General features: G+C 34.6%; 1 protein-coding gene across 1 annotated transcript in view; it reads left to right on the forward strand.

The window, feature by feature from the left end:
- Dmd (dystrophin) overlaps positions 1-16121 on the forward strand; it is a 2056279-nt gene that overhangs the window by 1655313 nt on the left and 384845 nt on the right. Inside the window, exons 57-58 of the mRNA XM_031364700.1 lie at positions 13470-13590; positions 14207-14475. Of these exons, the coding sequence (XP_031220560.1) occupies positions 13470-13590; positions 14207-14475 (390 nt within the window). The remainder of the gene's footprint in view (positions 1-13469; positions 13591-14206; positions 14476-16121) is intronic.

The raw sequence follows: 16121 nt of genomic DNA on the forward strand, positions 1-16121 counted from the left end.
AATTTACATGTAAATAAAGAAAATATCTAATAAAAAAAAAGGATCTGAATTAGTAAACAAAGTAGGAGAGAAGAGAGATTTCTGAACAAAGCAAGTATCAATTTCAGAAACCCACATGGAAAAACAGATTTGGAGGACTCACAGTGAAATAAACATTCTTTATTATGGGAAATAGGAGCATGAAGCTCTGCTGGTTATAGATGATTTTATTCTTCGTATAGTGAGACATCACTCACTGGAGGGATCTATAGTGGTATGATGGGACCCTATTTGTCTGTTTTAAGGTTAATTAACTACTTTTTGGATACCAACAGGAGAAAGGGGTGATAAAGTCATCTAGAGAAGACATAATAATAGCTTGAGCTAGAAGATAAAGAATAAATCTGGTAAAAAAAAATGTTATTCAATGTTATGCAATGGTTGACCTGATAAAATATATTTTGAATGGGATATGGAATGTAGAAAGACTCAGAACTCTATGCCTTGAACAAATTGCAGACAGACAGTAGCAGTTATGTAGGTGACAGTAAATAGGAAATTAACTTGTTTAAAGGTATATGGTTGAAGCAAATCAGAGTTTCAGTTTCTGGCTTGTGTTACAAGACAGGACAAATGGAAAAATTCAAAACTTCTTATATTTGGAAATCTCAAATTTTGATTGTATCATTAAAAACAGATGTAGACTAATTTGTAATGTGTTTTTCTAATAATCCATTTATTTACTATCAGTACCAAAACTCAGAGTTTAGTCTCAATGACTGAAAACTATATTCTCTAAATGGCTATAGGAACAGATTAGTTTTTCCCCAGTGATTTCTCAAGGTCAAGTCAAACCTTAACAACTCTGTTCTCAGTGGGAAATAACTTCCCCAGTGGTTTTTGGAAATAGCCCAGCCTAAGGATTGAAGTCAAACAGCTGTTCATGATGCTGTGTGGGCACTAATCCATTCCTCAGTAATATCAGAGACTTTGAGGAGTACAGCGTTTATTCCATTCCATATTCTTGTTTTCAGAAGATAAAACTTTTGTTTTAAAAGGTTTCCATGAAAATAAATGTGAACAAGATGTGTCTGAGGAAAAGAAAACATTTCCCAGTAAAAAGTCAGAAAGTTTTTGAAGCAACATTTTAAAAAAAGCATCTCTGTCTTGAAACATAACTATTTATGTTCAGTTTTGATTCAAATTTATTTAGACAACTTTCTAAATGAATTCAATGGTTGGTTCATATTATTTCCTGTCTTAAACTATAGCTAGGTTTATCATACCCTTTGGGGAAGGAAAGGTAAAGGAAATGATCTCTTCTTGTTCAAGAGATTTGAGAAGTATTTCTCCGAAGACATGATGCTGACCAATAAACGTTGTAAAGAGGTAGTCTGTGTATATTTCTGATATCTTTTCACATCAACATATTAATGAAGCAATTTGCCTAATCTCAAAGTGTCAACTATAATTTATAGAAGAAAATCAATGTTATATGTGAGAATACAATTTTCCCAACCTCACTCACTGAGATAAAAGACACATGCTATCAGAGAATCAATGATCTTTGTAAAAGTAAATTTTATATCTCTGATGAAGGGACAGATGTAAAAGTACCTTTTATTCACCATATGTAATTGTTGCCATGCATGCTTACTGATAAATAATCTCACCCTTTCTAGTTCTTTCTGAACTCCTCCTGACTTTCTAGTTCTTTCTGAACTCCTGCTGACTGGTTCAACTTAGCTGTTTTGGCTCAAACTTCTCTGCAAGCTGACTGGTTCAATCTGTCTTATCTCAGCTTCTCATTGAATTGCTATGTTTGACCTCAAACTAACTCTTGCAGTTTATTCTAACTTTCTGACTCATTCTTATAATTCTCTGACTTCAACTGCCTCTGCTGACCTGCACCAAACTTCATGAACTCTTGAACAAATTCAACTCTAGTGCACTGCACTCACTGCACTGACTCCCAACTGACTCACTCTTCTCCCTGTGCTGTTCTTAAATAGCCTCTTTCTTCTCCTGGTCTCATGAGAGATGGGCATATCCTATCTCTGACTCATTCTGTCAAATAGTTCTCTAATTCATCACTTGTTCTGCCCCCCACATTAGGCATCACTTTCAAAGGTGGCTGCTTCCTTCTACAAACTAATTTTACCTTCATTGTTAGATATTAAATGTGTGTACTAAAGTGATGACTGCACTCCAGTAAGATAATACTGCATTCTAGCTGGATCATATCTGTGAATGTACATGCTTGCTACAGCAGCCATGTTATTGGATTAAATTTAGATCTTGATATTAAATATGATTATTTTGTTCTATTATTAGAAACATTCAGTTTAAGATAAGATATTAGATGCTGAAAGTTTTCCTTTTTATTCTATTGTAAATTAAATAAAATAAAGGGGTTTATTATATTTTCATTTTTACACACACATACATACACATACACAAACGCATATATACATATGTATATATAGTTATAGTTATAGTTTGCTCATTCTTTTTTTGTTCTGAAATGTCCTCCTACACTTTTCCCCTCTAGTTACTCTCCTTCATGTTCCAAACATTTCTTTTTCTTCTTTCATAATATATATATGTATACATATATACACATATACAAATATGTAATTTTGTATATACAAGTATATATATTCTCTTACTCTCCATTATTTCTTTTTTCAGACCACTTCCTCCATTCTCAAAATCCTGTTTTTACTTTTATTTTCTACATATATATGTATACATGTAGATAGTATGTATGCAGACAAATATATACACACATGTATATATGTATGTATATGTGTGCTCTTTTGAATAAGGATGACCCTCCTGTGCTCATACATTTAAATGATTGCTCCCTAGCTGATGGAACTGTTTGCTAAGTAAAGAGTGGTGCCCTTTTTGGAGGAAGTATGTCACTGGGTACAAGCTTTTCAGTTTCTAAAGATTCCTGTGATTCCCAGTTTTCATGTTTTCTCTCTACCTCATGGTTGTAGATCAAGATATAAGCTATCAGCTGTTCTTTCACTCTGCAATTATGAACTTTAACCATTCGAAACGGTAGGCTAAAGTAAATTCTTTCTCTTATAAGATGCCTTGTTCATCTTATTTGATCATATCCAAAGAAACATAGCTAAGAAAATAGTCATATATGTAGAGTTTTAAGTCTAGAGTCCATGTATGAGAGAAAGCATGTAACATTTATGTTTTTATGAGTCTGGTTCTACAGTGGGAGTTTTTGGCTGCTTTGCTTTGATGTTCCTGGGTGGTCTGTGCTACCAGCTACCTGCCAGGTTCTCTTGGATCCCTGTATGAAAGACGCACACACATTAGCTCATTTTTAACCTGCCTTACTGTCTCAGTGTCTGGGCTCTTCTAAGCCTCCCACAGCTAGCATGCCCTTCATTTTACACCTAGCTTAAGATCTCTAAATCTTCCCTCAGCTTATTTGCCTGTTTACCTTCTGTGAAGCCCATTGGTCTTGCTGCCCAAGATGCTTGGCTGGCCTTCCATGAACAGCTTTCCCTTTCTGTCTACGTTTTGGAAGATCTCCCCTGCAGCTGATTCTGTTCTGTCTCTCTCTCCCAAGTTTCTCCATTCTCCTCCTCCTGCCCTCTTCTCTTTCCCAGGCTGGAAGTCCCACCTTTTTCTTTCCACACAACCATTGGCCGCTGGCATCTTTATTGATCAATCAAGAACCAATTATGGACAAGGACCTTAGGTCCAACAATTCTTCCAGCCCTGCCTTAACTTTGTGTCCTCTTTGTTTCATAAAAGAGACTATGTCACAGAGATGTCATCTTCCTCTACTTCTTAGTCTTTCTACCCCCATCCACCATCCCTTTTTGAGTTTTATGTGAAACTTCTATACTAGACTCCATAGTAGCTGAACTCACTATTAGTCCCACCAGCAGTATATAAATAAGGATTCCCTCTTATCCTTACCATTGCTAGCATTTGTTTTTGTTTTCTTAACAATTGTCATTTTTACTGGAGTAAAGGTCAGTCTCAAGGTGGTTTTGGCTTTCATTTCTCTAGCGGCTAATGAAGTTCTCCACATTTTTGTACATTTATTGATCATTTGTGTTTCATCTTTTGAGGATCTTCTGCTCCTTTCATTTGTCCCTTGGTTTAATGAATTGTTTGCTTCCCTTTTGTGAAGTTTTAGTTCTTTGTTTACTCTAGATATCAATCCTCTGTCATTGTATTGCTAACAAACGTCATGTATTGCTAACAAATATTTTCTCCTATTATACAGGATATCTTTTCACTTAATTGCCTTTTTTTTGTATGACATTTTTCTCTCTTTATTTAATTTAATTTTGTTTGTAAATTTCTTGGCATTATGTCTTGAGTAGCAAACATTGTTTATATATATATATATAAATTTCTTGTCTGTGACGATATCATTTTACTATAGCATTCATTAAATTTGTTGTCAATTTCCTATGTGTATATAGTAAACTTTCTTTACACTCACCCCTACTACCTCCTATCTTGCCCCACCTTTCTTGTTCTTTCTTTTTCCTATAGGTCTTCTCACATATATATGTTTGTTTTCTTTCCTGATTCATTGAGCCTAATCTGTGCCACCCAAGTGACCATGAATTTGTAACTAGGCAAGGATTATATAACTAGAGAAAATGGAACCCTTCTCTCCCGGAATATACTAGTAGCCTATACTTCAGTAAGGAGGAGAAGGAACTCCAGAAGCCCTCCCTGAACCATGATTGACTGGTGCTAGGCTGGGTCTTATAGAGGCCTATTATAACCTATGTTTATATCGTGAAGTATGATCCCTATTTCTTTTGTAAATATTTCAGTTTCACATTTAAATTTCACATTCATGTTAAATTTTACATTAGGTTCTTTGATGAATTGCAGTTCATTGTCCTGTTACCTGAGAAGTAGTGATCTATTTTCAATCTTCTATTTGTGAATATCTAGTTTCCTAGCAGTGCTTTTTGAAAAGGCAATTTTTTTCAACATGTACGCTTGGTGTTTTTGTCATAAATCAGGTGGCTCAAGCCACATTGGTAGATATTTTGGTCTTCTAATTCATTGACCTACATGTCTGTGTATGATCTTAATCCATTCTTGAAAAGGGTGTTATTAAGAATCTTTAAATCTGTTTATTAGGGAGTTGATCTATTGTACTGATCCTTTATTTAATTCCTGTTTACTCTTGGTATCTGTGTAATTCTAGTGTCATTGAATGAGTTCACTAGTTTTCCTTACCTTTCTAGTTTATGAAACAGTTTGAGTAACATTAATGTTATCTCTTATTTATATGTTTGGTAGAATTGGTACTGAATCCTTCTTGTGGACTTTTCTTTGTTAGAAGTCTTATTTCTGCTTTAATCTCATTGATTGTTCTAAATATTTTTAAGTTGTTTTGTCTTGGTATAATTTGTAACCTAGTGAGTTAGTATTTACCTTGTTTTATTTAATTTTTTAATAAAAATTCAAGGAGCATCATTTCAGTTACTTATTTTAGATCCTGTTTTTGTTTGTTTGATTGTTTTTCTTTTTTTTCAATGTATTCACTCATAGAAACTTTCCTTTTGAAACTTCTTAGCAGTAAGCTGTGTGATTATTCCCATGTGGTGCTAGGAAATTTCAAAATTCCTCCTTGAATTTTTTTCCTTCAGTGAATACTAACAAATGCACTTTTCATTCACCACGTGTTTAAGTGGTTTCTATATTTCTGTATATTTCTTGCTGTTAATTTTGTTTTATTTCACTATAATTTGGTAGAATATAGGAATTATTTCAATTATTATATTTTATTAAAACTTTCCTTGTCGCCAGAAAAGTGGTTTTATTGTAGAGATAGTTCTATGGCCTCAGAGCATAATGTATATTCTATTTATGTTGGATGGAATATATTTGAATACCTTTTAAGTTTGTTTGCTTTCAGTATTATTTAGATGTAATTTTGTCTGTTGATTTTTGTTTAGGCAAAATATGTGAATGAGGTTTTTAAATTACTCTTATTTTACCATGATTTATCTGGTCATTTATAGCCATTAGTATTTACTTTGCGAGGTAGATGCTGAAATTTCAATTTTTCTCTCATTAAAATAAAGAATTTTCATTTTTAAGCATATTCACCCATTTCTCTTCAGTTCACTTACACATGGAAGTTAAAGAATTACCTTTGATATAAGTGTAAGCAAAATTTACAACTGAAGCCCAAACAGCCAGATCAATAATAATATGCAAATATCGTGGACTTCAGTTGTGTTTCCATGTTCTCTCTTCCCTGACCCTTTCCTTATGACTCCAAATCCTCCCTCCTGCCTGCTGATCTCCCTCCATCTCTCTTTCCTTTGGCTGGGGGATGTCCCACACTATTCTCTATTCTACCCAGCCTTTGGATGATCAGCACTTATTGACAAGGCAGAAAATAAATGATAAGAATTGCTTACACAAAAATATTCCAAGTCAGAAAAAAAAAAGAATTGTTTATACAAACTTAAGACAGGACATTCTTGATATAAGCATTAAAATACAATGTCCAGACTGAAACAAGAGTTGAGGGCAGAGAAATCAGCATTTGAATAATACAAGGGTAAACATTACACAGTGTATAAAAACATTATGCCTACACAAGGGCTACTTATATCCACCCTAGAGCAATGGCACATAATTGGTGCTCAACTTTTGTTACATGGATAAATGAAAGAAAGCATAGTCATGTAGCAATGTATAAAATAACATTACAACTTACAGGTTGTCCACATACCATAAAACTATCAATTTTGTCAGTCTCTAATTTTCTAGAACCAATAGCTTCTTTCTTTTTGCATATTTTTACCCACATTGTATTTAGTCTAAGTCTTCTTGAATTGTAAAGATATAAACAATTAATGCTGTCTTCGATTCACTTTCTTAATGTCAAAAAGTGGTGTGAAAATTAAAGTTCTTATTTCTTTGTCATGATAGAAATCCCTGTCTTTTCTTTCAATTCATTTTAATTCCCTGTGACTCACATTTAAAAAATGAAGTTGTGAAGCTGTGGTATAATGAAGCCTTTGGCAACAATTCAAGTGGCAACCCAATATTCTTTCATAATGGATGACCATTAACATTGAATTTTTCTCTCTGCTTTTAACCATGGAATTGTACTATCACATAGTGTTTCAGACTTTTTTCAGTTTGTTGAAACTTTTAACTCATACCTTTATTTTATAGACCCCACTACAGCATTTATTGCAAGTTTCTTCTACCCAATCTATATTGTGCCTAATTAGTTACACTGTGTCTATTCCTTTTCCTGGTTTTCCAGGATCTATTAGATTTTCCTGGTATAGTCCTGGTTTTCAGTTTACAAGCTTGTGCAGCATCTTGCTGCACACAGACATTCTCATCCCTCCATTCAGAAACTCAAAAGTCTGAGGCAGGGGTATCAAGGGTTCAAAACTACCCTGAGTTATGTAATGAAACTCTGACTCAAGGACAAGTACCAAAAACAACATTAAAGGTTTGACATCTAGAAAAGGCTTGGTATAACAAAATACATGGTTAGCTTATTACTGGCTTTAGTCTTTCATATTCAAGTCACTCTTCTTTAAAAATCTTTTCCATCTGCTTGTTGCCTTTTTTTTATTTGCTTTCATTACTTCCTCTATATTTGCTTTAGGAAAAAAAAGATATTACATAAGTAATTTTCACTGGATATTTCTACTTCCTCTTCTACCCTTTCTCAACTAAATGTTTGTCTCAGGCTGTCAACCAGTCCAATGAACACTCCTGATTGCAAATCTGTCATTGCCTCTATGAATCACCTACTTCCTTTTGAAATTCTCACCAGTAGTTCTAACCTCCTTCTATTTGCTTTCTCATGATATTCCATTTTTCTTTTTGCTCATTAAATGCTAACATGTAGGCATTCAGTATATTTTAGGTGAGTGAGAAAATGATGCTTAATTTTTTCCTATTGACTCTATGTTTTACTGCCAAAAGAAGTCTACATCTTCAAGATGTCCCATATACAGAATGCCAACCCTCATCTTAGTATGATTGTAATATTAGGCTTTACTAATTTTATATTTAATATACACATGAGATATTCTGGATTCAAAGCAGGTTTTTTTATTGCCTTACAATAAATAGTCCTATCTTCTTCTCCTTCTTTCATAATGACATCCCCTAGGGCAACATGGTAAATGGTGATAAAAACCTTTCCATGTGAGTACTTAGTTGCTCTATAGACAAGAGACCAAAGATTATAAAGGAGGAGCCAGATGTCCTCTTCTCCAAACGAATCTCCTTGGAAACATAATAGGCCTGAATCTAATTTTCAAGGAGTTAGCTCAATGCCCCACATGTCTTAGTTTTTACAGCCCAGAAATTTTTTTCTGAGTCTGGGCTTCATATGTTGTAATTATAAGCACCTAGAGATCTGGGGTTTTGTCTTTGTTTTGGGGGTTTTCTTTGTTTTGTTTTGTTTTTTGTTTGGTTGGGTTTTTGTTGTTATTGTTGTTTTTCTGACAACTGGAAATTTAGTCTAGCAGTCTCCTAACTAAAGCCTGGTTAACATTTGTCCTACTTGGATCAGAGAAATTTGAGAAATTAACCAGACAGATGGTACACATCTCATTTGCATGGAATGGGAAAGTTCTCAGCAGGCTAGAACTATTAGAGGTACATGGAGTGGTCCAAGAAAGTTTATTTCCTCACCCTTAGCTAAATAGTATCCAGAATTCACTCATCTACTCAACGTAAAAACTGAGTACTTCTTGCTCCTTCTGCATAGCTATACTGCCTAAACACTTTCCTTGTACATTGACTCTGGGTTGCATCCTCACAATCTTGCATGAAATTATTCTTTTAGTTGACTCCAGTTAGTTTTCTTTCAAATTCTTCTTTCACCCTTCTCAGTTTTATGTTCTATAGAGGAGCAGTCATCTTATCTGTAGAAATACATTATAAGAAGTCTCCTATGAATAACCTAAATTATGTATACTATGATAAAATATGTTATTAATTATCCACAGAAAGATAACTTACTCTAGATTATAGCAACTTCTGCATACATTTTTTTCAATTTCTTTATGAAGATGAGCATCTTCAGCAATGGAGAGATGGTTCAATAGTTATAAGTACTTTATGCTCTTGTAGTCCCGCACAACCACTTGTAACTCCAATTATAGGAGATTTAATACCTTCTTCTAGCTTTCACAGGTACATGCACATATGTGGCACACATAGGCACACCCCCATATGAATACACATAAAAATGAAAGATAAGAAATGTGACCATTTCACCTAAAGAAAGTATTTATAGTTTTTCTTTGACTTATCTAAATTATTTAGCATTACATCTCATACTCTTTGGAGCTTGTAGGATATTTGAACTCAACCACTGTGGTATCATGACTGTCAATCACAATTTATTTTGTTATTTTCAATTGTGGTCAATACAGATGACCAAAAATAATTAAATATATTGACTATGCAGCTGTAGATAAGTGAATACCACTGTCTTCATTTCATATATATCTTTGTTCACTTTTTTCATTTGCTTGTTCTGGAGGAGGGATCTCTTATAACCAAAGCTGGCCTCCAATTAACTCTGCTACAGAGGATGATCATGAACATATAATCCTCCTGGGTCTATCAGCTGAGTGTTAGAATTAACAGACATGTGCCAACATATCTGACAATTTAGTGGTAGCTATCAAACCTAGGACTTCATGCACACATTTTATCAATAGTGCCACATCCCTAGTCATGAGGGATATCTTTTTTCTTCCTTTATTTATGTACGTATATATTCATAGATATAATGGGCTTAGTCTATGTACTGTTACTATCTTTCTGTCCCCTCTTCACAATGCTCTCTGAACCTTAGGGGCAGAAGTTGTTTTTGTAAATGTAGCCATTGGAACTTTGCTCCACAACCCTGCATTTTGATTTGTTGTGATTTTCTGCAATGATCTCCATCTGTTGCAAAGAGAGGTTCCCTTGAAAAAGAGTAAGGACTACATTTATCTGTGGGAATAAGGATAGCTATTTCGATTATAGTTAGAGATTATGCTGGTTTTATAAGGTGATAGTTTAAAGTTCTCTATTACCCATGACTTCACTAGCACTAAGGAGTTGGCTATATTTCCAATACTAGGTAGGATTTCCCTCTTGCTCAGTGGGTCTTAAGTGCAAGTAGAGTACTGCCAGTTACCACCAAGTTATAAGTGTCACGACTACTTCCTCAAGGTTATCATCTCATTCTGGTCTTTGTTATGGTTCATAGACAGAACTTTAAAGAATTGTTGGTTGCTTCCCTTCATTTTAAGATTGACAATATCCTTCTAGTACCATGAAAGCTATTTCTCAGAGAGGGTGCTTTCAGGTTACTTCCAACTCTGGGGACTACATGCCCTGTATTTGAAGTGCTTTGTGTTTGTAGTAATGGGGACTTATTTTACCACTCATGGTGGGCAACCAAGGGCAATAGAAATAGCCTGTAATGTTTGGTGATTCTCTTAGACAATGCTGGCCAACAACTCAAAAGATGGCTTTTCATGACTGTTGCTGGGTTTTTTGTCTTGTTTTTTATTATTATTAGATATTTTCTTTATTTACATGTCATATGATTTTTCTTTTCCCAGTTTCCCCTCCCAGAAACAAGCAAACAAACAAACAAAAACAACAAGAACAAACCCCTGTTGCCTCCCCCCTGCCCATTCTCACCATCCCACCCCCTCCTACTTATTGGTCCTGGCATTCCCCTACACTGGGGCACAGAACCTTCACAGGACCAAGGACCTCTCCTCCCATTGATCCATTGATGATTGATTTTGCAATCTCTACTATACACATGCTGCCAGAACAATCAATCCTACCATGTATACTCCTCAGTTGGTGGTTGAGTCCCAGGGAGCTCTGAGGGTACTAGTTAGGACGAACAACAGTTGCTGGGGTTTTTGTTAGGTGGTCTTTGGCTCTTGGAAGGAACATTGTTAACCCAGATTAGTGTGTGTGTGTGTGTGTGTGTGTGTGTGTGTGTGTGTGTGTGTGTGTGTGTACGTATGCAGACTTATGACTTATGTCTGTTAAAATTTTTAGGTAGATAAATAATAATGATTCCTTAGATAAAAAGTAGTATGGTTCCTTGAAAGTTTCTCAGACATTTCTACTGTGACTTTACTCATGCCTCCTTCCTTCTGTATTTATCTCCCTCCTCTTCCCAAATTAGAGCCTCGTCTTTTTTTCTCATTTCCTCTATCATGTTACTTCTACCTTGCCTAAACACAAATGTACCCATGTCACTTCCCTGCCTAAATTTTTCAAAAACTCATAATTATATACAAATACTACTTAAGCTTTCAAGCATTTGATGCCAAAATTCTGCTTCAAAACTATACTATATTTCTCTATACTATGTTACTCATGTTAACTCTGGTAACAGTCTCTCCTTAATCCTAACTTTCTAGAAAGGCAAGCCTGTTTAGAGATAGTTATACATACTATATGATGTTATACTCTGTCTCTCTATGTACACATTTCTCTTCTTTGAATGTCCTCTAACAATTCATTTCTGACTAACTCATGTTTGTGTTTTAGAATGCATTGTACTTAAAATCTTCTAGAAATATTTCCCAGGTTGTATTGAACTGATTTATATTTTTAACTCTTCCTGATATACTGCAACTTCATAAATAGAGGCACCTATTAGACTCAACTTTTTGGCTCTACTCTATAGTATAACTTAGACACAGAAATTTGATGTAGGGAGACATTATTCTTTTTATAACTAGCAGAGCCAGTATCATGACTCACTTCAAGTAGACAGACAGATAAAAGATATAATTTGTTTATATTTGTGAAATTTGGATTATACAAAATACAACACTACAAAAAGTATATCCACATGCATATACAGATATAGCACATGCATCCATATAATGGCATATGCACAAACATACATATATAGAAATCAAATGAAATGTTATAAATAGAACCAGACTTCTCTGTAAGTAAAGTAAATAATAGTTCTACTCAGTGTAATTTCAAGGACACAAGAATTGTCCATAATACAGAAATTTCTTCTGCATGTACAGGCTGAATCCAAATAGTCTGTCATTTTTATTCAGAAACCTTACCTCTCTCTCCTGAGTCGTAAATAACCTTGACAGATCAATTATTTTATAAAGTAGCAAATTCAGGGTTCTTTTAAATGGTGAGCACCATTAAGATTTTACCAACAAATATGTTATAATACAGTTCTGAGGTACTTTTCTATCAGAGTGCTGTCTGAAATGTAAAGGAAGGCATCGCTAAATTTCCTAGTTATATAAGAGGGCTTAAACTCAGTTGATGGCATTGCTAAAATAAGATAGAATTGAAAATAGTTCATAATTAAGCCTTAGGGCATAGTAATAATGATTATTATTAATCAGCCTTATTATTGCATATGTGATACTTAATAGCTTTTATTAACATGATCCTCTAACATATCATAGAATCTGGGTCAGCAACTATGCTTTTATTTTTAAATATTAACTTATGCATTACTGCACTACTCACTGGATTATGTATAACTTTAGAGTTTTTGTTCAAATTCTGAAATGTTTCTTTCATATCCTTTTATCCTTTCATTCTTTGGATTTGTTGTTTTTGTTTGTTTAGGGATTTTCGAGGGCTAGGATTCAACCTAAGACATCCTTCATTTCATCTTTGGGCATGCTTCCTCCCTGTGCTAGACATTTTTCTTCCTTATTTTTGTCCAATATGTTCTTGAAGGCAAAACTGATTAATTTTTCTCCTATCTTAATATAAAGATTAAAATTGTCAACCAACCTGACAACTAAACTAAGTGCTCTGAAAGACACCTATTCTAGGTCTATTCATTTATAGAAAGGTATTCAAAATCCTTGTATCCATAATAGTTCCAAAATATCTATTCTTCTCAGAAAAGTCACAGTCTAAAATATAATGAATGGGTAGTTCTTTAAAAATACTGATCATTTTCAATAGATGAATTTGGCAACACTAGTTTACTCAACATCAAACATTTTGACAGAATTATCAGGTGCATTTGTTGTATATTTCAATAAGGTCTAAATTTCTCCACGTAACAGTGAATATTTTCCAATGTATACTAGAAGTCATTATTTGGGGAATATTTAAATCTTAATTAACCAGGGTAAGATTTTACAATGGATACTTTGTGATTTTTATCTCGATATCTGCTAGTCAGGTCATATAAACAAAATGAACTTATCTTAATATTAAGATGCCACCTGTCTTGAAAGCTCCCCAGCTTTCCCCAGACAAAATTTGCAAACCCAGTGGTTTGCTCATTAACATTGAGACCCGGGTAGCCTTTCTTATCATTTTATGACTTCCAGTTTATAAATAAAGGAGAGAGAAATTGACTGGGGAGTTACATAAACAAGTGCTGAGCACCCAGGATTAATTTTGAGGAGCATTCCACAAGCCAAATAAGCATTTCTTTTCATCTCATTTCACAGGCCTTCAAGAGGGAATTGAAAACTAAAGAACCTGTAATCATGAGTACTCTGGAGACTGTGAGAATATTTCTGACAGAGCAGCCTTTGGAAGGACTAGAGAAACTCTACCAGGAGCCCAGAGGTAATTGAATGTGGAACTGTAATAACATATTGATAGAAGGCTCAGTGATGAGAGCACAGCCCATCCATGCTTTCTGCCAGAGTCTGTATAGCTCTCACACTTCTGGGTTAAGCAGAATCAATTCAAATTAAATGTAGGTGTTGAAAAAGAATACAGAATCACAAACCACCATGCACAATCCTGTTTTCAGTCATAAATAAAGCAATCAATGATCAGTTATTTGAATATTTAGAAAATAGTAAACAAAAGAGCTTATCTGTAATAAGAACTTCTATTGTTACAAAGACTGCAAGCTAATTTTCCATTTAAGCTGACTGAAATAAATTGGAACTGTTCAGCATGTGCTAACAGTTTTCTCTAGGAAAGCTTAAATGAATCTTGATTTATCTGATTGACAGAAAGTAGAACAAATTCACTAAGGAAGACAGACAGTTTAGCTGTGCTTGACTATATCAAAATTTATGCCAAAGTGTAAAAGAGCCATTAATCAGTAAGTTGGCCTCTTATTAATCTATATTCCCTTCCTTTCTTCTAGTCTGACCTTTTCAACAATGTTTTTTTTTTTTTTTAAACAAAAATGGATGTGGCCTTAAACCTTGTCATATTGCCAATTTAGAACTGCCTCCTGAAGAAAGAGCTCAGAATGTCGCTCGGCTCCTACGAAAGCAGGCTGAAGAGGTCAACACTGAATGGGACCAATTGAACCTGCACTCAGCTGATTGGCAGAGAAAAATAGATGAGGCTCTTGAAAGACTGCAGGAACTTCAGGAAGCTACCGATGAGCTGGACCTCAAGTTGCGCCAAGCCGAGGTGATCAAGGCATCCTGGCAGCCAGTAGGGGATCTCCTCATTGACTCTCTGCAAGATCACCTTGAAAAAGTCAAGGTACTGTGTGCTCTGCTTTGTTCCACAATACTTTGAGAGACCCCAAAAGAGTACTCATCTATGTGTGCACAGTGTTGTCATCTCAAAATGTTAAATTATAGGGCCTATAAGCCTTAGAAAGAAAGCCTTCTTTTGCCTTATTTGAAAGTCATTCACACAGGGTTTCCTCCAAGAAAAATCAGTGATGTAATCATGTCTTTCTTCAGTGATTAAAAAAAATGAAATATTAAGGAGTCTCATTAGTGTGGTAGGTAGTACCTCAGGCTCATAAGATGAAATATTAAAAAGTTACATGAAAAGTAATTTTGATTTTTGCCATTAGGAAATTAATTTTTTGTAAGCAGATAGGGTTTATGGGGTTGGTTTGGTTATCTTTCATGCAATTTCTGATTAATGTGTGTGTGTGTGTGTGTGTGTGTGTGTGTGTGTTACTTAGTATCAGAACAGAATAAAAATATACTTGCCAAGACCAGAAGCCCCAATTTGTGACTTTATCTTTAGTAATAATATAGCTAATCTGAAACAAAATCATGCATTCTCCAGGACTTTTGCTTTCTAATTGTAAACAAATTAGGTTTAGTAAATTTACATTCAACATTATGTCCTTTTACGTTTTCATTTTGACCATTGCTTATTCTCTCCCAAAATGTTATTAATCCCCCTTTTCAACCACAGTCATTTTTAAGATTCCTATTATTTTTTACTTATATAGATGATCTACTCACATCCATTGACCAGTCAGTGTGTATGGCATATTATGGGCACTGCCTTTTAAATATTTAGTAAATAAATTAATAATTCTATTACTGACATCATTTCTGAATCATCCCAACTTTTCCCTTTTTTGTTTTGTTTTGTTTTGTTTTGTTTTGTTTTGTTTTGTTTTGTTTCTTCGAGACAGGGTTTCTCTGTGTAGCCCTGACTGTCCTGTAACTCGCTCTGTAGACCAGGCTGGCCTTCAACTCTGAAATCCGCCTGTCTCTGCCTCCCAAGTGCTAGGATTAAAGGCATGCACAACCACTGCCCAGCAACTTTTCCCATTTTAAAATAAAACTCCTTACAAAATATAATGAAGTCCATCTAGGTAGGATAGCTATCTCTTTTTTCACCATCCCTGGCTTTACTACTCTGATTTAATGACTCACATGCAGATAAGCCAGCATCCTTATTCTGTGCTATACAAACTGTTCATATTTTCTCATAACTGCTTGCCATTTATTTTCCATCCATCTGAATGATCATACTTTATATGTCTGATCAATTCTTACTGAACCTTCAAAGCCCAAAACACATATAACTTATTTATGTGGTCTTCCATAAATTTCTACAATGCTCTCAACTCCTACCAAGGAAGTTTCACTCTATTGACACCAAATCTGATACCCAAATGCTTTGGTATTTATAGTCTACCAAATTAAATTTATTATTAAAATTGATTATTAAAAAGAAGCAGCATCTTCAAAGCTACTATTTCTATGTTGTATTTAACTTATCAATAGTAGCCTTTGCTTTCCTCATGCTACAGAGGATTCTCGAGTAGTGGCCAGGTCAGCTAGATACCTTGAATACCATTTGATATACCTATGCCATCTCAGATCCCTAGGGATGCTTTCAGAAAACTCTCCTCCATTCTCCATTTCTCCTTT

Source organism: Mastomys coucha, chromosome X (assembly GCF_008632895.1).
Source record: "Mastomys coucha isolate ucsf_1 chromosome X, UCSF_Mcou_1, whole genome shotgun sequence".
In the NCBI taxonomy this organism is placed as follows: Eukaryota; Metazoa; Chordata; class Mammalia; order Rodentia; family Muridae; genus Mastomys; species Mastomys coucha.